Genomic DNA, 24,968 nt, shown 5'->3' on the forward strand with positions numbered 1-24,968 from the left:
ACGTATTATGTAACCAGTGAAGTAGTATATAAAAAGCATATTTCTCAGCCTGGAGGAGGTGATAAAAAAAGAGATAATTAGGTGTATTATTTCTATTACACTCTAAATACTCATCATCCATCATTAAAAAAAAATAAATCATGTCTGAAATATCTGCTATAACTTTTAATTGTCTATATTTTTGTATATTTTTTAATATGCTTTCTTTATCATATTGTTAGATTATTCCTGAAACGTTCATAATAACCTGATGCAATATGATATATGTTACATCCTTTACATTAATATAGTAAATATAAGGATACAATTAAAAAAAAGACAAAATTGTATGAAAAATAAATAAAATGTAAAAGATGTAGCTTTTATAAATACATAAAAACCTTGAAAAACATGCTTATAATTGCAAAAGCTGTAAAAAGATATTTTGCCAATCTTGTATTTTTAAAGGTGAAGGTATACATGATAGAAATCTAAAAAACAGTGGCTCTAAATGTTGTAGAGACGGTCTTGAATGCAGTGTATAACTAAATAAACATACAGTATGGAAAAATTAGATTAGTATATTAAAATGTAAGTAATAGCACAATTATGGGTAACATTTGACCCCATTGCGGTCCCTTATTTTTATTTTTTATTATGATATCAATTTAACCCCTGTATCACTAATGTAATCCAATATCTTTGGCAACAGTGACTCTAAATATTAGAGAGTTGGTCTTTAATGCGGTGTATAAATAAATAAACATACAGTGTGGAAAAATTAGATTAGTATATTAAAATGTAAATAATTGCACAATTACGGGTAATATTTGACCCCATTGCGGTCCCTTATTTTTATTTTTTTAGTATCAAATCAATTTAACCCCTATGTCAGTAATGTAATTCAATATCTTTGACAAAAAAGGGTTATTGTCTCTTAAATAACACTACACAATCTGTATACATTTACAGTCTCAAATATAGTGTACGTAGGTGTTTACAAAAATATAAAGTGATTAAAAATGTTGAAAAATAAAGTTGATCATGAATCCACACATTTATTATGACTAAATAGTGCACACAAATTGCCATAATATTCTTCATTCAGATCTAGGTCATTAGCCTGGTCTCTGTTTTGTAGCATTAGCCACATTATCTTCATCGGAGAGGTCTGCAGTCAATTTATGTTTAATATAGTTATGACATATTTGAATATTTGTATGTTTTGCTTATTTAGATTAACATATATAAGCCCACATGACCAGCTGCTTCATTATTTGGTCCTCGTTCAAGTATATAAAGATACAGAAATAAAACATATATACAGTATTTCATCATCACACAAATCCGCCCAGACTCAGGAGGGACTGAGCCAAGTTTGTGTCAATTAGGTTAGCTGTGTATAACGCTTATTCTGTAAGTTGTCAAATATAAGTATGTATTTTAATTCTGATGTTATGTCAAGCACTGGGATGTTAGATTCTTGAACTAATGTGTTGTATTATCCCCATTAGGTTCTTCCTCAAGTTCTTTTTGAAATGTAACCAGAACTGTTTAAAGACAGCAGGAAACCCGCGAGATATGAGACGGTTCCAGGTTTGTATGTAATTTTTCTAGTCAAGATTATTAACGCATATATAGAAGACATATGCATTATAACACATCGAAAAGGGTTAATATTTCAAGTTTTCTAATACAATTGTATACAGTACAAAATGTGTATATTAAAGGGACAGTTCATTGTAAAACGTCTTTTTATGGAATACTGGTTCTGCTGGTGGAATTCAACTGGTGGAGAAAATTCTAAAGACAATGCTCCTTGGAAAAAAGTATAGAAATTAGGTCCAATCCATAAAGAATATTACAATATCTTAGTGTCACCTACAACAAGTCACTCCATTGTTCAAGACTCACTTATTAAAGAACCTTCAAACATGTCTATGGGTGTATGCCAAAGAGAAGACACCCAATGTTTTGGAGTTATTTCTCTATGCCATTTTCTTCTTTCTGGACAAGAGCTATTTGGAATATTGAATTAAAAGAAGAGATGTAATACTTTATTTGTCCTGCGGAGGCACTGCAGGAAAATTGAACAGTTTACAAGTGATAGGTAAAGGTTTCAGCAATCAGAAAATATGTCATCAGATTATCATTAATGATAAATGTTACGAGACAGGAAGGGTCAATCCGTGCTGTCGAAGGGAGGAGAACCACCGAAGATTAACCAAGATGAGCACAGAACGAGGGAGTTGGAGTGGCTCCGAAACACTTGGAAGGTTGAAGTCAGATGTTTACATTAATAATAAGACAAAGAGGCACAGATGGTGTCTTACCTGGCGGCACCAGTTAGGAGGTTCATTAACTGCACTAACCTGATTTGGTTGTGTAAAGATATAACTACTAAGGTGCGTAACCAGATGCTGGTTGCTGCAGAACCCTTTGAGGCGATTGGGAAAACGGGTTCTAGTTTATATACGTTTGTAATCACTGTTGTTCCACAGTCAAAATCAACTTTGGACACATCCTTTTTCTTAGAAAAGAAGAATGATAAATGTTAGGAGACAGAAAGGGTTAATCCGAGCCGCCGAAGGAAGGAGGACCACTGAAGATCGACCAAGCTGAACAGAGAACGGAGGAGTTGGAGTGGCCCCAAAATGCGTGGAAGTCGGATGTTTACATTAATGATAAGACAAAGTGGCGCAGATGGTGTCTTACCTGGCGGCAGCAGTTAGGAGGTTCAATAATTGCGCTAACCTGATTTGGTTGTGTATATATGCTAGGAAACAGGAAAGGTTAATCCGCACCACCAAAGTAAGGAGGACCAACGAAGATCGACCAATCTGAACAGAGAACAGGGGAGTTGCAGTGGCTCTGAAATGCGTGGAAGGTGAAAATCGGTTGTTTTGGCTTGGTCGATCTTCGGTGGTCCTCCTTCCTTCGGCGGCGCGGATTGACCCTTCCTGTCGCCTAACATTTATCATCTATCAGATTATCATTGAATAACCCTTCCAAGAAAAAGGATTTGTCCAAAGTTGATTTTGACTATAGAGCAACAATTATTATACATGTATATATAAACCAGAACCAGTTTTCTCAATTGCCTCATCACAATTACAAGTAGAACATACTATACATTATCTAGGGTTCATATTCTTAAACCATATATCTGACTTGACTTCTCTATAAACACCTTCATACTAGTGCCGCTTGTGAATTATAGGCGCTTTCTAAGATTTGTTCTGAACCTTAAGTCTCAGTTCTTGTCACATCTCAGGGACACTTTGACACCTCAAGCCTTTTTAAACATGGAAACAGTTAAGGTGGTGGAGAGACCTACTGACCTTGATCTGTTTAGATAAGATGTAAAGATTTCCCAAGGTCATTGGGTCTCTTGTGTAGTGTTTCTGAGCTTGATTTTGTCTGACCCTCAAGCCCTAGAGGCTCTGAACCCGAGGTGGAGTCTAAAGAGGGAAAGTCGGAGAGACTGAAAATATCACCAGGATGTGTTCAACTGCTTTATACTTGAGTGATGTGTTTATACTTCTGGATGTAAATGTGCTGAGAACAACGTATTGTAGGAATTAATAACACTGTCATAAAGATATTGTGCACAGTTAGTGGTAATTGTAAGTACGTTCATATCCTGTAGAGGAATAAGATCTCATGAAACCATGAGTTCTATCACAAAGTTCCATAGAAATTATGCAACAATTATATCATGATCCAGGGAAGAAAAAAGATTGTGAAACCATCACGGTCATAGCTGGTCAGAAAAAAAATTTAAAATTATGGACCACTTTAGAAGAATTGCAGGGGGTCTTACTTGGGTTACCGGAGTCATGCTAGTTTCCTGGTCAAATCGTAGCCCACAATTGCACAAAGGCTCTCTTTCTACCGTTCGAGGTCCCTCGTTTAGATTTCGTATAGGAACTCGGAATTTCAGGCTCTACTTCTGCTAAAGATTGTTGCATTGATTTTACCCAAATCCTTAACTCAGTCCACTTATGGGATTAACTATTGACTAAAGAGTCTACGTGGAAACTTTTCTCTCGATAGCTGACATCTTTTGTTCTTACAGGTTGTCCTCTCCACCACCGTGAACGTAGATGGACATGTACTGGCCGTGTCAGATAATATGTTTGTCCATAACAACTCAAAGCATGGGCGACGGGCAAGAAGGCTAGACCCTACCGAAGGTACGGACCCTTGTCTGGAGTACGGTACGGACTTCTCATTCTTTCACTATCTGCAACCAGAGACATCAATGCAACTTTAACCTACACTAATGCCGACAGTAGATTTTATTAATTTCTTTCTAACAGACACAACTTCTTCAGTGGGTATTCCACTTCTACCGGGAACCATCATACTGTATCTACTCACAGCTTTCTGAACTCTGCTACAATTTATGTACTAATATAAACCAGATGAATAACTGATAGAACCATTTTTCCCAAAACAAGTTGACTACATCTGACTTATTATCAAGATACCTAAAGCAGATGTCTCATCTTGACAACCTCTTTTCATGTCAGCGCCTTCTTTTAAATGTTATTCAGGTCGCAAAGACCAAATCTGAAGACAACTCTATTATATATTTCCATATTATTGCTAATGGTTGTTATAGAGGCAGTACGCCACTTGGGAGCTTCCAAAATGATCTATGGGGAAAGACCATTAAGAAAGAGTTAAGTGGGCTTTACACGCTACGACATCGCTCAAGTGATCCCGTTGGGGTCATGAATTTTGTGACGCACATCCGGCCGCATTAGCGATGTTACTGCGTGTGACACCTATGAGCGATTTTGCAGCGTCGCAAAAACGTGCAAAATCGCTCATCGGTGACATGGGGGTCCATTCTCAAATATCGTTACTGCAGCAGTAACGAAGTTGTTCCTCGTTCCTGCGGCTTCACACATCGGTCCATGTGACACTGCAGGAACGAGGAACCTCACCTTACCTGCGTCCTGGCCACAATACGGAAGGAAGGAGGTGGGCGGGATGTTACGTCCCGTTCATCTCCGCCCCTCCGCTTCTATTGGGCGGCGGTTCAGTGACGCTGCTGTGACGTCGCTGTGACACTGAACGAACCGCCCCCTTAGAAAGGAGGCGGTTCGCCGGTCACAGCGACGTCACAGGGAAGGTAAGTCCGTGTGACGGGTCCGGGCGATGTTGTGTGATACGGGCAGCGATTGGCCCGTGTCACACAACTGATGGGGGCGGGTACACATGCTGGCGATATCGGTACCGATATCGCAGTGTGTAAAGCGGCCTTAAGTTTTACCTATCACGGGGCCACCAATGGGAGCAGGGAATGATGCCCTCCCTGACGCTGCATGTTAAGTCCCACTGTCAGAGATTGACAGTGGGATTTATCTGGTCTACGATCCACCCGTAGCTGTTAGAGGCACATGTCGGATGATCAGATCATCCAACATGTGCAGGGGCATCAAACGCAGGTACACGATCTTAGATATACCAGTATATCCAATGCCATGAAGGGGTTAACAGCACCATAATAACAGCATTTTTTTTTAAGAAGGGCAGTTTAATACCCCTCTGCCTTAATTTTGGATATGAAGAAAAATCCTGAATCCAAGGCTTGTGTGTGATAGAAAGTATGATTCCTGGTCTGTAAGATGAGCAAGCCATAATTTATTTATGTTTTTTAAGAAAAGAAAAATATCTACATTCCAGAAATTAAAATGTAAAGGCCCCGTTACACGGGATGATATATGTAACGATATCTCGGCGGGGTCATGGAATTTGTGATGCACATCCGGCATCATTAGAGATATCGTAGCGTGTGACACCACCGAACGACTGTGAACGAGCAAAAATACCTTATCGTTGCTCGTTGACACGTCGTTCATTTTCATAATATCGTCCCTCCTTCTGTGTGCCGGTTGTTCATCGTTCCCGGGGCAGCACACATCGCTACGTGTGACACCCCGGGAACGACGAACACAGTTTACCTGCATCCCGCCGGCAATGCAGAAGGAAGGAGGTGGGCGGGATGTTTCGTCCCGCTCATCTAGACCACTCCGCTTCTATTGGCCGGCCGCTGTGTGACGTCGCTGTGACACCGAACGTCCCTCCCCCATCAGAAAGAGGATGTTCGCCGCCCACAGCGACGTCGTCCGTGAGGTAAGTACATGTGACAGGGGGTTAACGACTTTGTGCGCCACGGGCAACTAATTGGCCGTGACGTGCAAACGACGCGGGCGGGTACGATCGCTTTTGCGATCGCATGATATATCGTCCCGTGTAACAGGGCCTTAACTGTCTATCTCACAAAGTGTGCATGTAGTAAAAAAATTTTTATTTCTGCACAATTCCTTTTTGTAATAGTTCAATATTAGTCCAGTACATGTCACGAACATGGCAAGCATCTTCTCCCATTAAAGGATAAATTTTGGACCATTTTTATAATATAAGCCACCAAAAAAAGTCTGATGCTGCATTACAGTATGTTGTTAAATTGTTGGTTATCACTGGTTGCCATCAATTTTGCCCTAGCCAAATAGGTTGAGGTCACATGGAAATTACTAAGGCTGTGTCCGTATGAAAAAGTTTAAAGGGATTTTAAAATAGTCATAGAAGATTTCAAAGTGTAAAGGGGGTGTTACACGCAGCAATATCGCTGGTGAAAGCACCCGCCCCCGTCATTTGTGCGTCACGGGCAAATCGCTGCCCGTGGCGCACAAAATCGTGTGGAGCCGTCACACGGACTTACCTGCCTAGCGACGTCGCTATTGCCGGCGAACCGCCTCCTTTCTAAGGGGGAGGTTCGTTCGGCGTCACAGCGGTGTCACTAAGCGGCCGCCCAATAGAAGCGGAGGGGCGGAGATGAGCGGGACGTAACATCCCGCCCATCTCCTTCCTTCCTCATTGCCGGCGGCTGCAGGTAAGCTGCAGTTCGTGATTCCCGAGGTGTCTCACGTAGCGATGTGTGCTGCCTCGGGAACGACGAACAAACTGCGTCCTCAACAACAAATGATTTTTTAAAAAGGAACGACGTGTCACCGATGGACGATAAGGTGAGTATTTTCCATCATTAACGGTCGTTCCTTGCTGTCACACGCAACGACGTCGCTAACGATGCCGGATGTGCGTCACAGAATCCGTGACCCCAGCGATATATCGGTAGATACGTCGCTGCGTGTGACGGGGCCTTTATACACATATATTCGGGGAATTAGAGGCTTTGCAGCATTGAGAATAGAGTGACATTTTAGGGGAAAATGAAAATCGGTAAATCTTGAAAATTCAAATTTCAAAAAGATTTGCTCATCTCTAGATCTCCAGTAGTTTATGCTGCCCGACACCGTTACTGGCGCTGTTTTTTCAGTCCAAGCTATGAAAACTCATGATAACTGGCGAGGTCTGTCTCTGTCAGCCGTCAGAGATTTTGAAAAACGAACAGGTACCACGTCAGGATTTCCCTTATGGTGAAGGATGAGTTGGCTCTTTTGGCGGGCTAGGTCACTTGCATACAGTGCGCACACACCATGAGGCCTCTTTCACACGTCCGTGAAAAACACGCACGTTTTGCATCGACGTGTTAAAGGTGCATATTGGCCTTCTGTGTGCCGTGATTTTGGCACATGAATGATCTCCGTGTGCTATCTGTGATAACACAGAGGGCAGGAACTTTCTGCTCACCTGTCCCGGTCGCTGCTGTCCGTGGTGCTGCTGTCTTCCGCTCCGCGGACTCCGGTTCTGCTGACTCCCCGCTGCTGCTGCTGCTTCCGGCCCGAAGAGCAGTGAATATGCGATGAGTATAATGAGTGGGGCTTGGAAGCAAGTGACAGCAGCCCCGAAGATAGCAGTGCTGGAGACAGGTGAGTATACAAATTCTTTTTATTTCACAGAAACGTGGTTTTCTTCGGTACGTGTCACACTGATATCACCCGTGATGCCAGAGAAAAACAGACATGTCTACGTGTGGAGCACACGGACACACTTATGCTCCACATGGACACACGGTCCATGGGAAGACACGCACGTGTGCACAGACCCATTGATTTTAATGGGTCTACATGTGCCAGTGTCTCTGGTACGTGTGAAAATGGACCTCACACGTACTGGAGACACGGATGTGTGAAGGGGGGCCTAAGGAAGATTTCACATGTCAGTTTTTTGGGTACATGTGCTATCCGTTATTTTTATTTTCACAGATTAATCGCATACCTGTCATCCTCTGTGCATTTTCACAGGGTTTTTTTTGGAAACTGATTGCCCCACAAAAAAAATAATTCAGCCATGACCTATTTTGACCGATTTTGTGGCTAAATGTGACAATGCAAGTCAATGGCCCTCTAAAAAAAAAAAACAAAAAAAAAAACAAATTCTATCCACAGATGTCATCCATTTTCTATCCATATTTTACAGCTTAAAGGGAACCTGTCAGGTGCAATATGCACCTAGAACCAAAAGCAGTTCTGGGTGTATATTGCTAATCCCTGCCTAACCGTTCCTGTATACACTAGCATAGATAAAGAGATCTTTAGAAAAAGTATTTCTAAAGATCGTTTCTTATATGCTAATGAGGCCAGCAACTAGTCACAAGGGCATGAGATACCTTGGCTAGTTGGCCCCCTTAGCATGTTAGCATGCCCCTGTGGGCATCCTAACATGCTAATGAATGCGCAGTGACGCCGCACATACTTCAGTCTTGATGGTGGCCGGCTAAGGATGGATGTGCACTAGGCATGGAGTCCCCAGGACTTCCGGTCATACGCACTATACCTCACTGAAGCCGGGAACCTTACACCTGGCATCAGTTTAGTGCACATGAATAGGAGTACAGGGGACTCCAGATCATATGCAGTGCACATCCATCCTTTGCCGGCCACCATGAAGAGTGATGTATTGTATGTGTGGCAAAGCTAGGCATTCATTAGCATGTTAGTACACCCACAGGGTCGTGTTATCATGCTATGTGGGCCGACTAGCCAAGGGAACTAATGCCCTTGCAACTAGTCCCTGGCCTCATTAGCATATAATATACGATCTTTAGTAATACTTTTTCTAAAGATCTGTTTATGTATGCTAGTGTATACAGGGACTGCTAGGCATGGATTACCAATATGCACCCAGAACTGCCCATGGTTTTGGGTACACATTGCACCTGACAGTTTCCCTTTAAATAGGAAAATCATGCAGTTTGCTCTTATTTTATTCTTGAGGCTTCCCTGAGCATTCTGGTTTTTATTTTTTTTAAATCCGCCTTACAGTTCCAGAGATATGAGCTTTTTTATTTCAAGCTATTTTTATAGCTTTTAGTAGGGACTGGTACTTACAGGCTAATTATCCAGACCGGTATAAAGACACGCCCCAGAGGATCCTGTGAACCATGCCCCAGAGGATCCTGTGAACCACGTCCCATTGAAAAAGACCAAAAAAATTGGCACTAAGTAAAAAAAGCCCATCTCTATGGAACCGTGGTGTGGATTTAAAAAAAAAACAAAAAAAACCCAAGAGAAATACTAAAGAAAACAGGGATAATAAAATAAGAGTGAATACTAGCCATTTTAACCTAATGGCAGATTCTCTAGGTGGAGAGAGGCCAAGATTTTATTTTATTGTTAGTCATACAAGAAAAATGGATATAAAAACTGACACATGGACCATAAATGAGTCCGGCATTTAAAAAAAATAAATAAATAATTAAATTTAAAAAAATCCCGGACCGTTTTTGGTCTTAAAGCTAATTTTTTAAAAAACTTTTTTAATGACTTGGCTTTCAAAATATTACTATGTTTTAATATCCTTTAGAAAATGGTGATAGGTTCTTTTGAAGCTCCTCTACACAACACATGAGGGGTAAAACCTAAAAGAAAAATATTCTGATCTATTGACCGATGGGGTCACCTTAGATATTAGAAGGCAATATATCTTGAGATATAAACATGCTTATTGCTTTGGAAAATTGTTCCGTCCAGTAACTTCTTTCTCTAAAGTCTAAACAGAAAGACGTTGACCGGAGCACATGTAAAATACTCATGTAGCGCTCCGGGCCTATGTCTACACTGAAAAAATATACAAATGGAGAAGACCTTAAATTGGTCCAAAAATTATCTCTGTATTACCGGTAGTACAGATAATAATTTCCGTAAGTGCGAGATATCTAGAAATCACCATAATCGAGATCTAATCTTCCATAGTATTATAAGGCTCGGAGTCCTAGTATCACTTCTGTATTGTTGGACTAGTTATTCCTACTCAACACATCTTGTATTAACCACGTGAGGAATTAATGAACTGGAAGAGAATGATTGAATCAGTGAGGAATTTAGTGTGGTGTTAATTTTCCCCCGGCGGGCGGTCAAACGGTGGAAATAAATCCCAGGGTGCGGGGCTAGACTGGAGTCCAGCTTTGGTTAAACTGATTGGACTTGATTGACTGGCTGCTCGCTTTTTTGGAACCTAGCCAGAGATCTGAGGCACCTTTGACCCTGTCAGTGGTGGAAGCCGAGTGATAGATGGAGGCTGGTTATGGCTCCTGATGGAAAATGGACTTGTGAGGCCTACCCATATGGAAGGGGAAGAAGCCATAAAAAAACACACAAAATATGCGATGCACACAGAACCTGCTCTTACGACTTGGATTTTTATAGGACAGTTTCGTGTGTAAACATTTCAGATAAAATGATTTTAAAAGATATTTTTGGGGAAGATCACGAAAATGATGAACATTTAGTAAGAAACATCACTAATTCAGCTCCATTCAATTATATAATTTAAAAAAAAAAAATTAGCACTGTACAAAGTCTACACCATTCGACCCCATAGAGGTCTATGGTTGCTTTTTTATGGCTCAATGTAACTTGATGGTATTCTTTTGCCATCATTTTATAATCTACCGGGATTTAATTTGTTGCTATCATGATATCATGATATAAAGTAATAATCTCATGTTTTCTATATATTTATTTATATTAAGCTGAGTTTTAGCTCAGTCTTGGGTGTAGGTATCATTTCTTTTTTACTTAAAAGACTAATTTTATATATTTGATATATAAAGTGTACATATTTTTTGTTAATAACATTAATAATAAAAAAAAAATATATATATATATATATATATATATATATATATATATATGCAGGGCGGTCCATAGGTGGACAGTGTGTGTAGTAAGTAGGGTTATGATGGGGGAGATTTATCAAGCATAGAGTGAAACTGACTCAGTTGCCCTTAGCAACCAATCAGAGTCCACTTTTCATTCTTCCCAGGCTCGTTGGAAAATGAAAGGTGAAATCTGATTGGTTGCTAAGTGCAACTGAGTCAGTTTCACTTTACACTAATATATATATATATATATATATATATATATATATAAAATATATATATATATATAAATCTAAAATATGTATAAAATATTTTAAATAATAATTATGTAATTCATATTTATAACATATTATAAAGCTATTTATAAGAAGAAATGTAATCTAAAATATATATGAAATTTGAGCAATAATAATAAATATGTAATTCGTGTGTATATATATATATATATATATATATATATATATATATATATATACAGATATATACTGTTTATGTATATTTATAATCTATAATATATTACAATATTATATATATATATATATGCAATCTAAAAAATATATTAAATATATACAAAATTAATATTATCATAATAATAATAGTAAAAATATGTAATTCAAGTATGTACTACTGGATATATATATATATATATATATATAAAAATATATTTATATATATATATATATATATACTGCATATATATATATATATATATATATATATATATTTGAATTACATATTATCAGTAATATTCATATACATGTATATATACAGTATATGTAATGCTGTATATATATATATATTTGAATTACATATTATTAGTAATATTATTATTATTATATAAAAGAAAAAAAGAAAAACATCTGAAATAAACATAATATACATAATATAGACAAAAATGTAATAAATATGTAATTATGTAATTCAATTATACATATATATATATATATATATATATATATATATAAAATATATGAAAGAATGTAATCTTAAACATATCTGAAATATATGCAAACATAATAATAATAATAATAATAATAATAATAATACATATGTAATTCAATTTTATATATATATATATATATATATATATATATATATATATATATATATTTTTTATATATATATATATATATATATATATATATCTACACAGTACAGACCAAAAGTTTGGAAACACCGTCTCATCTCTAGAATAACTGTTAAGAGGAGACTTTGTGCAGCAGGCCTTCATGGAAAAATAGCTGCTAGGAAACCACTGCTAAGGACAGACAACAAGCAGGAGAGACTTGTTTGAGCTAAAGAACACAAGGAATGGACATTAGACCAGTGGAAATCTGTGCTTTGGTCTGATGAGTCCAAATTTGAGATCTTTGGATCCAACCACCGTGTCTTTGTAGAAAAGGTGAACGGATGGACTCTACATGGCTGGTTCCCACCGTGAAGCATGGAGGAGGAGGTGTGATGGTGTGGGGGTGCTTTGCTGGTGACACTGTTGGGGATTTATTCATAACTGAAGGCATACTGAACCAGCATGGCTACCACAGCATCCGGTTTGTGTTTAGTTGGACCACCATTTATTTTTCAACAGGACAATGACCCCCAAACACACCTCTAGGCTGTGTAAGGGCTATTTGACCAAGAAGGAGAGTGATGGGGTGCTGCGCCAGATGACCTGGTCTTCACAGTCACCAGACCTGAACACAATCAAGATGGTTTGGGGTGAGCTGGACCGCAGAGTGAAGGCAAAAGGGCCAACAAGTGCTAAGCATCTCTGGGAACTCCTTCAAGACTGTTGGAAAACCATTTCCGGTGACTACCTCTTGAAGCTCATCAAGAACATGCCAAGAGTATGCAAAGTAGTAATGAAAGCAAAAGGTGGCTACTTTGAAGAACCTAGAATATAAGACATATTTTCAGTTGTTTCACACTTTTTTAAGTATTTCATTCCACATGTGTTAATTCATAGTTTTGATGCCTTCAATGTGAATCTACAATTTTCAGAGTCCTGAAAATAAAGAAAACTCTTTGAATGTGAAGGTGTGTCCAAACTTTTGGTCTGTACAGTATATATATTTTATATATATATATATATATATATATATATATATATATATATATATATATATAAAAAAATGAAATAATGTAATCTTAAATATATATGAAATATATACATAATAATAATAATATATGAAAAAAATGTAATAATTAATACAAATTTCATTTTAGATTGTCTGATACCTGATATTAAGGCATTCTCTTTACCTCTAATGCATTTCAATTTAATTTAATCATACAAACACTTTCTAGATACCTTGCACTCAAATTTTTTTTCTATCACCACTGATTTAGATTTCCTTTATCTGCCTATATGCACACAAAGGGGGTTTATTTAGGAAGTTTTGGAGCTCAAACTGGGCAGAAAACTTTTCAATTGTAAACTTTTCTCATAAACGTTGCGTTTCTGCTTAGTTTCTGCTCCGAAAACTCAACAGACAGGCTTCTAACTGGATTTTTAGTAATGTTTTAATAAACATTCAAAAGTTTGATTGTCATCCATCAAATATGGAACAGTATTGTTTAACTTTCTGGGCTGATATGGTTATATATCAGACTACTGAAATCTGACAATTTTTAGAAGTTTATGTTTTACGGTATTTTGATTCTATATATATACATCACATTTTGGAGAATTTCCAAACAGTGACTAAATATCTGCGGTTTACGACAATCTGATTCAGAAGATTCAGAAGAACGATCCATCCCTCGTATCTGTTTACACAGTTATCCCGGTAAACAACTAAATTAGCCCCCCCCCAACCCCCGCTCCGTCCCCTTCCAGCCATAGATTGAAATGCTCAGGTTTGGATTTGTTTCCGTTTGCACTATAAAGATGTAAACTGTGCTTTTTTGGCTTGGGTTTGAGGAGTATTTCCATTATTTCACAGGATATATAGTTTTCCTCATGTCTGGTTGTAATCCACAACTCTGTAATGAAATGAGATTGTAGTCAGAACACACCCATATAAAGAATGTGGAAAGGAAACTCAGGACTTAAGTGTGAAATATAGGGTTGCAATTCCCCAGAATAAACATGAAGTGGGCCCCAGCGCAGGTGCGAGTTCTCCCTCGTATTGACAGCTCGACTTTATGATACCAAATACCCCCCCACCCACCCCCCTTGGCGAGCTTACTCTATGGAGAAACATCCGATTATGTACAAGTCATGTATCTGGAGAATGTTTCATTCTAAGGACTTTTTGGGAAATTGGGCCTTATGTACACGGCATATTTCCAGTTGTATAAAGTCATAATTTGGAGCTCACAGAAACATATCTGGATCTGAAATTTCATTGACGCAAACTGAGCTATTACTTCTAGAGAAGAACATCTGCCAAGTATAGATTCGTGAGGAGGCCATCTACCATTTTATGGTTCTTGTCACTCTATAAGGATATGCACAGACATGAGTTATGTGAGTGGAAATTGAGCGGTAACTCCAAATCCTCAAAAAGGCCTTGAAAATTTGGAGTCTCTGCTCCAAGAACTTGGCAAAAAGGTCTCAGGCCTCATTTCATCAAGACTAGTGATTTTTTGGATGTCTTAGGCCCCCTTCACATGTCAGTGATTCCGGTACGCATAACGTCCATGTTCATACATACCGGAGGCACAGACATATTAAGACCCGTTAAAATCAATGGGTCTTGGCACACATTAGTGTTTTCACAAGGACCGTGTGTCCATATGGCGCACATGTGTGTCTGTGTGTTCCGCACGGAGACAAGTCCGTTTTTCTCCAACAGCACTGATGTCACACGGACCACACACTGATGTCATCCATGTGACATATACCGGAGAAAACATGTGTCTTTGAAATAAAATTATTTTCTATACTCACTTGTCTCCAGTGCTGCTGTCTTCTGCACTGCTGTCACTTGAATCCAAGCCTGCTCATTATGCTCATGAATATTCACTTCACTTCCTTGGACCCAGAAACAGCAGTGTCGGAGACATCAACACCGAAGATAGCAGCGCCTGAGACATCAGCACTAGGAACAGCAGTGCTTGAGACAGGCGACTAAAAAGTATCATCACGGATAGCACACGGTGAACACTAGTGTGCCAAAATCACAGCACACAGATGGGCCATACGAACCTTCAACACGGTAGTGCAGAACGTCAGTGTTTTGCATGGACATGTGAAAGATGCCAAATGTGTGGGGTGCAGTGGAGTCAGACACTCCTGAATCATGAAGTGCACACCTTTTCATGAATCAGGAGAATCCGACGAGCGGCGTACGCCACAACAGAAATCTTGCACAAGTGACTGGTATAAGATTTCTGGAATAAGTAACACCATGGCTCATCATCAATTAGACGAGCCATCACGCTCCAGCTCCACCCGGCTCTGTCAATTTTGGCACAGCTGGGAGAAACTGGTGTGAAAACTCCAAAAGTCACAAAATGGTTGAGCCAAAATGTTGTGATTTTTGCAAAGAAATTTCCATTAGAATTTTCATTGAAAAGTTGGAGAGTTTCTGATCCGAAGACTCACCCAAAAAACTTTCAAGTGAAAACATACCCATATAGTATGGTCACACTGAGTTTTTTTTAGGAGTTTCTAGAGCAGAAAATGAGTGGAAACTAAGCCAAAGCTCTCCAAATCTCAAAGCTGCTCAAAGACGTTGAGTTTCCACTCAGTGGCTATGAGCCCTCAGAATCTTTTTGTTAAGTTTTCGGAGCAAAAACTCAAAGTTCAAGATTTGGAGAAGGTTTTGAAGAGTTTTCGCTCAGTTTGGTCTCTAAAAACTTCTTGAAAAACTCAATGTGCACATAGCCAGTTTCTGATCCAAAAATTCCTAAACCCTCGGGGTGAAATCTCCAAATTCTTTCTTTACGGAAGACCAAACAAAACCTACAGTATTTTGCAAGTGCCGCCAAAGAGGTAGCTACTTTGTAAGTCAAGGTCTGACCCATCTTTATTAATGTTGTAAGGGTTATTGAAGGGTCGTACAAGGTCTCTGCATTGTATGTGCAGAACTTGTGAGCTTTTGCCTTTTAAGAAGAAGCCAATTTGCATGTTTTTTCCAAGGACCATTGCCAATAAGTCTCCATACACAGCTGGTCTTCTTAAGGATAATCAGGTCCTCCCAAAATACCAGTCTCCATAAACAGCTGGTATTCTTAAGGATAATCAGGTCCTCCCAAAATACCAGTCTCCATAAACAGCTGGTCTTCTTAAGGATAATCAGGTCCTCCCAAAATACCAGTCTCCATACACAGCTGGTCTTCTTAAGGATAATCAGGTCCTCCCAAAATACCAGTCTCCATACACAGCTGGTCTTCTTAAGGATAATCAGGTCCTCCCAAAATACCAGTCTCCATACACAGCTGGTCTTCTTAAGGATAATCAGGTCCTCCTAAAATACCAGTCTCCATAAACAGCTGGTCTTCTTAAGGATAATCAGGTCCTCCCAAAATACCAGTCTCCATACACAGCTGGTCTTCTTAAGGATAATCAGGTCCTCCCAAAATACCAGTCTCCATACACAGCTTGTCTTCTTAAGGATAATCAGGTCCTCCCAAAATACCAGCCTCCATACACAGCTGGTTTTCTTAAGGATAATCAGGTCCTCCCAAAATACCAGTCTCCATACACAGCTGCCTTCTTAAGGATAATCAAGTCCTCCTAAAATACCAGTAAAATCAAATAATGTTTGTCAATCCCGCAAGCTCACAGTATTTTTCTGAATTATTTTTGCATAATATATTGCTTAAAAATATCCAGGGATGGTTATTTTATTTTTTGATTGTATGTTTCGTAGACATCCTTTTTTTTCACTTTTTTTGTACTCTTAAGATATTTATTTTTTGATCTTTTTGTATTTCTAACTTTATTGTTTTATGTGTATGAATTGTGTAAATATCAAAATTTTATGGATTTTTTTTAATATTTAAAAAATAGTAGGTAGCACGTACTTTACGCACATAAATATCATATGGAATATACGGACATATCGTTGTGTCACTAATTTGTATTATTGTTGACATACCCAATGTGATGCCCATATAACGTTGACACCTTGCTGGCATAAATCCAAGGGACGTAACCGATGAGGAAAAGTAAAGAAGCTCAAACTCTATGTAATGGGATTTTTTTATATATTTTTCTTATTTATTTATTCTTTTATATATATATTTACAGCCACACCATGCATCAAAGCCATCAGTCCGAGTGAGGGTTGGACAACCGGAGGTGCTATGGTCATCATTATCGGGGACAACTTCTTTGATGGTCTTCAAGTGGTGTTTGGGACTATGCTGGTTTGGAGTGAGGTTGGTAAATTTTATGTTGTTTTTATGTCAAAGCTCATAAACTGGTAATATAAAGATAGTCTCTAAGATAGCAATGACATAATTACTAGGGATGATAGAATACCTAAAATATTCAACTTCGCGAATATCCAACGAATAGGTCGCCGCTATGCGAATATTCGATGCGCAATGTAAGTCTATAGGACGCTCGAATAGTTCCGAATAGTTGTTATTCGGGTTTCCCATAGACTTACATTGCGCATCAAATATTCGTGAATAGTCGAATAGCGGCAACCTATTTGGCAAATATTCGCGAAGCCGAATATTTGAGATATTCGATCATCCCTAATAATTACATAACTACTGGGAAAAAAAAAAGGAAAAATGGGCATTCATTGAAAATGTCTTTATATAGAAAGGGATCAAATAATTGTTTCTAATCTGAAATTTCGATGCAGCTGACTGGCATTGACCTCTAGAATTTACTTTATCATTAATAATCAGTTATATTAATTTAGGGTATAAATATTATTCACATATCTTTTCCTAAATTGTATAATTTTACACTCATCCACATGAAATCCCATCAGACAGTTTTGCTTCCCATTTATCCAAGTTTTTTTAGGCTTCAACGTTATGTGTATGTTTAAAACATTTCTGCCATTTTTTTCAAATTGTTATTTGTACTAAAGAAAAAAATTCTTGCAATTTTACACTCATGCTTCCTGTTCTTTCAGAATATGCACATGTACATTAGCAACAATTGACTGATCCCGCCTCTAGGCATCTAATGAGTGTGTGCAAAGTCATTGTGACCTGGTTTGCCAACAGTCCAGATATTCTGTAAAATTAGGGCCCTTTTTTGCCCTCTCCACATAAAAAATGTAAGGCTTCCGTGAATTTCTTGAAGCTGAAGAAACTTATACAGATTGTGTTGACCCTAATTATCATCATTTTACAGCTTCCAATGAATGTAGCTGATATCTACATATCAGGATTATGGGCTGTAGACATGGATTACTTATTACAGTTTCCCAATTTGTCCATAAAAAAAGTTTGTCAGGGATTTTTTGATAAGCTGTCTAGGAAAAAATAAAAAGTCAAGTTGACAACACTGATTGTGAAGGGTAGGGGAGGAGGTGAGCTGTGACATCACCTATTATGAATGGTGGATCCTTTCTTATCAATTGTATAAAGAGATATCACCTATCATTGTAATATATTCTGTGATGATAATGAGACTCCTGAAAAGTCTTCTGTAAATCAGGAATGATGAGTCTAATGAAAATTGTAAAATTTCTAATTTTATGCAAATCATTACATGAAAAATAAAAAAAAATACTTTACCAATTTTTTTTTTTTTATAAAAACCAACAGGTTGTTTTCTGATGACACATTCCATTGAATATTTTACCAACCTGTCTTTATTTTCTACAGCTCATCACTCCACATGCCATCCGGGTACAGACACCGCCGCGGCACATCCCAGGTGTGGTAGAGGTGACATTATCCTACAAATCCAAACAGTTCTGCAAAGGAGCCCCGGGGAGGTTTATTTATACAGGTAAATACATAGCCATGAGCACAAGTTATTTATATTCCCCTTGTTGTCTACTGCTCACCTCAAAGCGATCCCTTCCACCATAGTATTGTTCTTACAAGGCGGAACTGTGTCCTTCCTTGACTTTCTTCTGGGCAAGATGACTAGTTAAAACAAAAAACACTTTTAGAATTCTCACAAAACGCAATGTTGTTATCCAAATTTTTCATTTTTTAATTTTTTTCATACATGGTCATCTTGCACTACTTATCTCAAGATATCTCAAGCCAGGAGAAAAAAGTAGGGAGGACAAATCTGAAGGTCTTGGCATCACTCTGTTTGTGATTGAATTGGGTGGTGGCGTCATCCTTTATAGGGTAGATGACGCCATTTTTAATTCTTGATAGTGAGTCCCACTTTCTTTTTCTTTACCTTTGCTGATCTGTTAGTCAACATGTAAGGGCAGATATACATGTTGACAAAGGCTGCCCAATCAATGGCATGTGGACAGAGGCAGCCCAATCGACGCATGTGGACAGAGGCAACCCAATCGACGCATGTGGACAGAGGCAGCCCAATCGACGGCATGTGGACAGAGGCAGCCCAATTGATGGCATGTGGACAGAGGCAGCCCAATCAATGGCATGTCGACAGAGGCAGCCCAATCGACGCATGTGGACAGAGGCAGCCCAATCAATGGCATGTGGACAGAGGCAGCCCAATCGACGCATGTCGACAGAGGCAGCCCAATCGACGCATGTGGACAGAGGCCACCCAATAGACGGCATGTTGACAAAGGCAGCCCAATCGACGGCACGTTGACAGAGGCATCCCAATTGATGGCATATGGAAAGAGGCAGCCCAATCAATGGCACGTTGACAGAGGCATGTGGATAGAGGCAGTCCAATCAATGGCAAAAGGACAGTGGCAGCAATACCTACGGCATGTGGACAGAAGCAGCCCAATCGACGGCATGTCAACAGAAGCAGCCCAATTGACGGCATGTGGACAGAGGCAGTCCAATACAGCCAACACAATTGACGACAATGGCTCCCAAAAGAGAAGGGGTCAAAACAAATCGATTTAATGGGTGCTAAAAAATCTTCACAGATGTCCAAATTACATCAAGGATTTGTGAAATTACCCAAGGATCTTGGTAAGCAGCTAAGGAGCAACAACTTTAATGTTTTCCTGGCCTGGGTGGTTAGTGGGGTGATGGTGTCAATTGATAACAGAAAACGGCTCTATAGTATTTTTCTGACCCTTAAACATGGGGTCTAGAGATGAGTGAACCTGAGGTTCTGTGTTTGGTGTCCGCACTGAACATGGACTTTTCCCAAAAAGCAGTTTGGGTGCTTTACGTATGCAAACCACTCGCACGGGCATTGATGCGCTCGGATACTCTCAGTGCTCAGCTCAGTGCAAGCCGCTTGTAGTTTTTGATCAGCTCGCACTGTGTGATCGAATGTAGTGTGTACCAAACACAAAAAAAATGGAAAAACCCTGACCACCCGCCACCGGTAGTTATCTGTTTATGGCAGAGACCTAAATTGCCTAATTAGTGACTTCCATTGGGGTTCAGGTCAAGTCGGGTCCCAAACCAAACTTTATCTAAAGTCCGGCTGAGCCCGCTGAATCGAACGTCCACGGGTCCATCATCTCTAGTGGGCACGTTCTGAAGCCAATAAATGACCAAAACTTGTGAATTTCTTTTCTTAAAAAATAAGATGAAAAAATCTATAAAAAACCATAATAACAATATTAAATTACACTTTGGCAGCCTCGACCGGAGTTAATAGTCAACATTTCACACCTTACCTTGGTGGTATAATTATCACCGTTGCCATTCATCATTATTGGAAATGTTTGCGTCTCGAAGGAGCTGCTATGTTCAATACGAAAACATTTATGGTAAAAAACACCTATTTTACATCAATTTGCAAGGTGTAATGTGTGTCAGCCAGCGGAGCGACATAATGTGCTATAGAACGGTTTCCATCTTCCGCCATTCCCAGGATATACAGTAAATCTCATCCAGCTTAATTCAATTGGGGTTTGCAATTCAATGACAGATGAAATGGGTATTATTAAACTGCTTAAACGTCCCCACTGGGATCGGGGAAAAGCTAAGTTTAGCCAACGTTACTTTTTTTTTGTAGTTTTTTTTTTTTTTTTCTATTAGATTCCCACTTGTCTGGCTCCCGTTATATTAAAATTCATGTTCCCTGTAATTACTTAATAAAAAGTAAATAGAAAAATGCCGCTTCTATGGGGACGTGACCTTCTCCGTTCATTTAATCTAAGGATGTTTCACATAGATAAACAAGAAGCGCAGGTTGTTCTGTATGTTCTCGTAATGATTTACCGGCAGGGTTTATATCTGTAGCACTCCTAGTGTGAAGAGCTTACAATCTAATTGATTGTACAAAGGGGTCAGGGATCTTAGAGGCCAGACCCCAGGTCAACTGGACTTTTAGGAAATAGGTCATGGAAGGAAACTAGACCTTTAGTTGAGGGAAGGGGCTTCTAAATGTTAACGAGCACTTGCCGAAGTGTTTAGATGTTTTCCACGTGGAGAGGAAAGTAAGCAGCTGGCAGACACTTTTGGTGGTGAGATATCTTCCCAAAAGGATGGGGCATGATAATTCAACATGCCTGATCCTTCTTTTCCTAAAGCAAGGAGACAAGGATTGATCATGTTGAAATCCAACATCCAAGAGTTGGGACTAGAGATGAGCCAACCCGTTGAGGTTTGGGTTCGGCAGGTTCACCTGGACTTTAGATAAAGTTCAGTTATGCACCCAGACTTGACTTGAACGCCAAAGGAAGTCAATGATTGGGCAGTTCGGCTCTTTTTTTTGTATACCCTACATCCGTTAACACTGATTTTACCCCCAGCGTAAGCTGTTCAAATACTGCAAGCAGCTTGCACTTCTAAATGTTAATGAGCGGTTTGCCAAGTGTTTAGATATTTACAACATGGAGAGGAAAGTAACTAGCTTGGAGACACCTTTGGTAGTGGCATATCTCTCCAAAAGGGTGGGGCATAATAATTCAATATGCCTGATCCTTCTTTTCCCAAAGCAAGGAGACAAGGATTGATCTTATTGAATTCCAACGTCCAAGAGTCGGGACTAGAGCTGAGCCAACCCATTGAAGTTTGGGTACGGCAGGTTCATCTGGACTTCAGATAAAGTTCAGTTTTGGACGCGGACTTGACCTGAAACCCATATGAAGTCACTGACTGGGCAGTTCGGCTCCTTTTTTTTTTGTATGCACTTCATCTGTTAACACTGATTTTACTCCCAGTGTAAGCTATTCAAATACAGCAAGCGGCTTGCACTGGGCTTAGGTGAAGGGGCTTCTAAATGTTAACGAGCGGTTGGCCAAGTGTTTAGATGTTTTCCACGTGGAGAGGAAAGTAAGCTGCTGGCAGACATTTTTGGTAGTGGCATATCTTCCCAAAAGGATGGGACATAATAATTCAACATGCCTGATCCTTCTTTTCCCAAAGGAAGGAGGCAAGGATTGATCATGTTGTATTCCAACGTCCAAGAGAACTAGAGATCAGAGGACCTGTTGAAGTTTGGGTTCGCCTGGACTTTAGGTAACGTTCAGTTCTAGACCCGGACTTGATCTGAACCCCATTGGATATCACTGATTGGGCACTTCAGGTTTCGGCCCACATGGAGCTAGCCATAAACAGACCACTTTCAGAGGAGGGTAGGCAACTTTTTTATGTTTTTTTTTTGTACACACTACATCTGATAACGCTGTTCTTACCCCCAGTGCGAGCCATTCAAACACTGCAAGCTGCTCACACTGTACTGTGCACCAAGAACTCTGATTTCTTGTAAAGTCCGTGTTCGGTACGAACATCAAACTTTTACTGTTCGGGCTTGCTCATTCCTAGTCGGGACGTTAGATGGAAAGCTGAACCTGCCAAAATCAGAGGGTCAGTCAACATTAATTTGTATAGAGGCATGTATGATTGATCATGTTGACCATGTTGAATTCTAACATCCAAAAGACTAGAGATGAGTGGACCCGTTGAAGTTCGGGTTCAGCGGGTTGACCTAGGCTTTAAAGTTCAATTCTGGATCTGGACTTGACCTGAACCCCATAGGAATTCACTGAATGGGCAGTTTGGCTCTTTGTTTTCCCATTTTTTTCAGTTTGATGCACACTACATTCAATAACGCTGTTGTTCGCCCCAGTGCGAGCTGTTCAAACACTGCAAGTGACTCGTTCTGGACCGAGCACCGAGCATACCCGAGTAGAGAGATGCTCGATTGAATGGTCAGCATACGTAAAGCACCTGAACTTCAAACTCAAACAATGATTTCTTGTAAAGTCCATGGTCATTGTGAACACCAAACTCAACTGTTCGGGTTCGCTAATCTCTAGTCGGAACACTAGATGGTAAGACGAACCTAACAAAACCAGAGGATCAACCAACATTAATTTGGAGACAGGCCTTTAAGCTATATACAGGTATACCAGTGTTATCACATCTAGAAGAAATGGGATCCAATTGGTATTTGTCCCAAAGTCTTTGATGGCATCTCTCTTTCTCCACCATGTAGGTTCTATGACTTTACTGCCCAACCTTATATGATTACAGATCAATCTCCTGTTGATAAGATGAGGGGCCCATTATGGACACCCAGGAATTGGACACGTATAGTTGATTGATGTCAAATGAGTAGTGGAGATACTTGTCCTGGTACTAAGACAGATTTTGGAGTGGGAATCATTTACTCAAAAAATATTGAACATCATCACCCCAAAATATATGTAGATTGGTGGGATATACAAACACCTCATGTGAAAAATTGTAGAACTTGCATCCTAGGATATTGATCCACTCTTGTAATACATGAAAAGGAAAACATATAGGCAGAGGTCTACCAGGGGTAGTCTGTAGGACATTCTGAGACAGTCAAGATGGCTACGAACTACAGGTGTGTCCTTCTTTACATTTCTTCTTGGCTCAAGATAGACAAGTTTCATCGATGACCAACCTGAAAAGAAGGAATAACTCTGCTGGGCGCTGCTTATACTATGTGTGTTTTTGTGAGGATTTTATGAAAAACTGGAGCCCTTAACAAAATTCTGGCTAAGGATGGTGGACACATCTGTATCAGCTTTATATTCATTGGACTCCTTAAGATTATCCATACATTTACATGATTGCTAATATGATTATTTTTTTCCCTCGACAGCATTAAATGAGCCTACAATTGATTACGGATTCCAGAGGTTACAGAAGGTGATCCCTCGACATCCAGGAGACCCGGAGAGGCTTGCAAAGGTAAGACCTTCCTACAGAAAAATGTCCGCAGCAGATGTCTTAGATGACATTCTTCAAGGACACATTTTGCCAGTTTGCAATTTTAAGATAAAGCGTTTAAGCAAAATAGTAAAAATGGAAATCGCAAACTACATGGCAAAAAAAAATAAATATATAAATATATATAAATTTAAAAGGAAGCCTCATAATGATCAGACCAGGACCAAGGACAGCTCCATCCATTGTCTTGAGTGCCATCAAGTCCTTGGAAACTCCTGGTTTTTGTCGTTCACCATTTTCTTCTTTTTTTTTCTTAGGAAATGCTACTTAAAAGGGCAGCAGATTTGGTGGAAGCTTTATACGGGACCCCACATAATAATCAGGTAACGATTCTTTCACTCTGGTAGCAAATTACTTATATTCGAATTTGATCATCTTGACAATGTTCTTTCTCTTATGTCCAACAGGATATAATTCTCAAGAGAGCGGCGGACATTGCCGAGGCTTTATATAGTGTCCCTCGCAACCACAATCAAATCCCTACCCTTTCCAGCTCTCCTGTACACGGTGGCATGATGGGCATTAATTCATATGGCGGCCAACTAGGAGTCACAATTTCAGAAACACAGGCCAATAATCAGGGTAAGTGGCATCATACACCTCGTCACTATGGGATCAACCATCTCGCCTAGTCTTTGTACTTCGCTCCATTACCTTTTTGATTATTTTTACTGTTCTACAACCAATTTATGTGTCTCCTCCATAG

The 24,968-nt window shown here is 39.3% G+C and overlaps 1 protein-coding gene across 2 annotated transcripts in view; it reads left to right on the forward strand.

Moving 5' to 3' along the window:
* Window positions 1–24,968, forward strand: part of EBF2 (EBF transcription factor 2) — a 153,395-nt gene that overhangs the window by 118,426 nt on the left and 10,001 nt on the right. Inside the window, exons 7-13 of one of the 2 annotated variants that reach the window (XM_075346462.1) lie at window positions 1,494–1,575; window positions 4,058–4,199; window positions 17,259–17,389; window positions 18,806–18,932; window positions 24,135–24,223; window positions 24,520–24,585; window positions 24,670–24,844. In XM_075346462.1, the coding sequence (XP_075202577.1) occupies window positions 1,494–1,575; window positions 4,058–4,199; window positions 17,259–17,389; window positions 18,806–18,932; window positions 24,135–24,223; window positions 24,520–24,585; window positions 24,670–24,844 (812 nt within the window). The remainder of the gene's footprint in view (window positions 1–1,493; window positions 1,576–4,057; window positions 4,200–17,258; window positions 17,390–18,805; window positions 18,933–24,134; window positions 24,224–24,519; window positions 24,586–24,669; window positions 24,845–24,968) is intronic. The other variant, XM_075346463.1, reaches the window with a different exon arrangement.

The sequence above is a fragment of the Anomaloglossus baeobatrachus genome, chromosome 4, assembly GCF_048569485.1.
Source record: "Anomaloglossus baeobatrachus isolate aAnoBae1 chromosome 4, aAnoBae1.hap1, whole genome shotgun sequence".
Taxonomy (NCBI): domain Eukaryota; kingdom Metazoa; phylum Chordata; class Amphibia; order Anura; family Aromobatidae; genus Anomaloglossus; species Anomaloglossus baeobatrachus.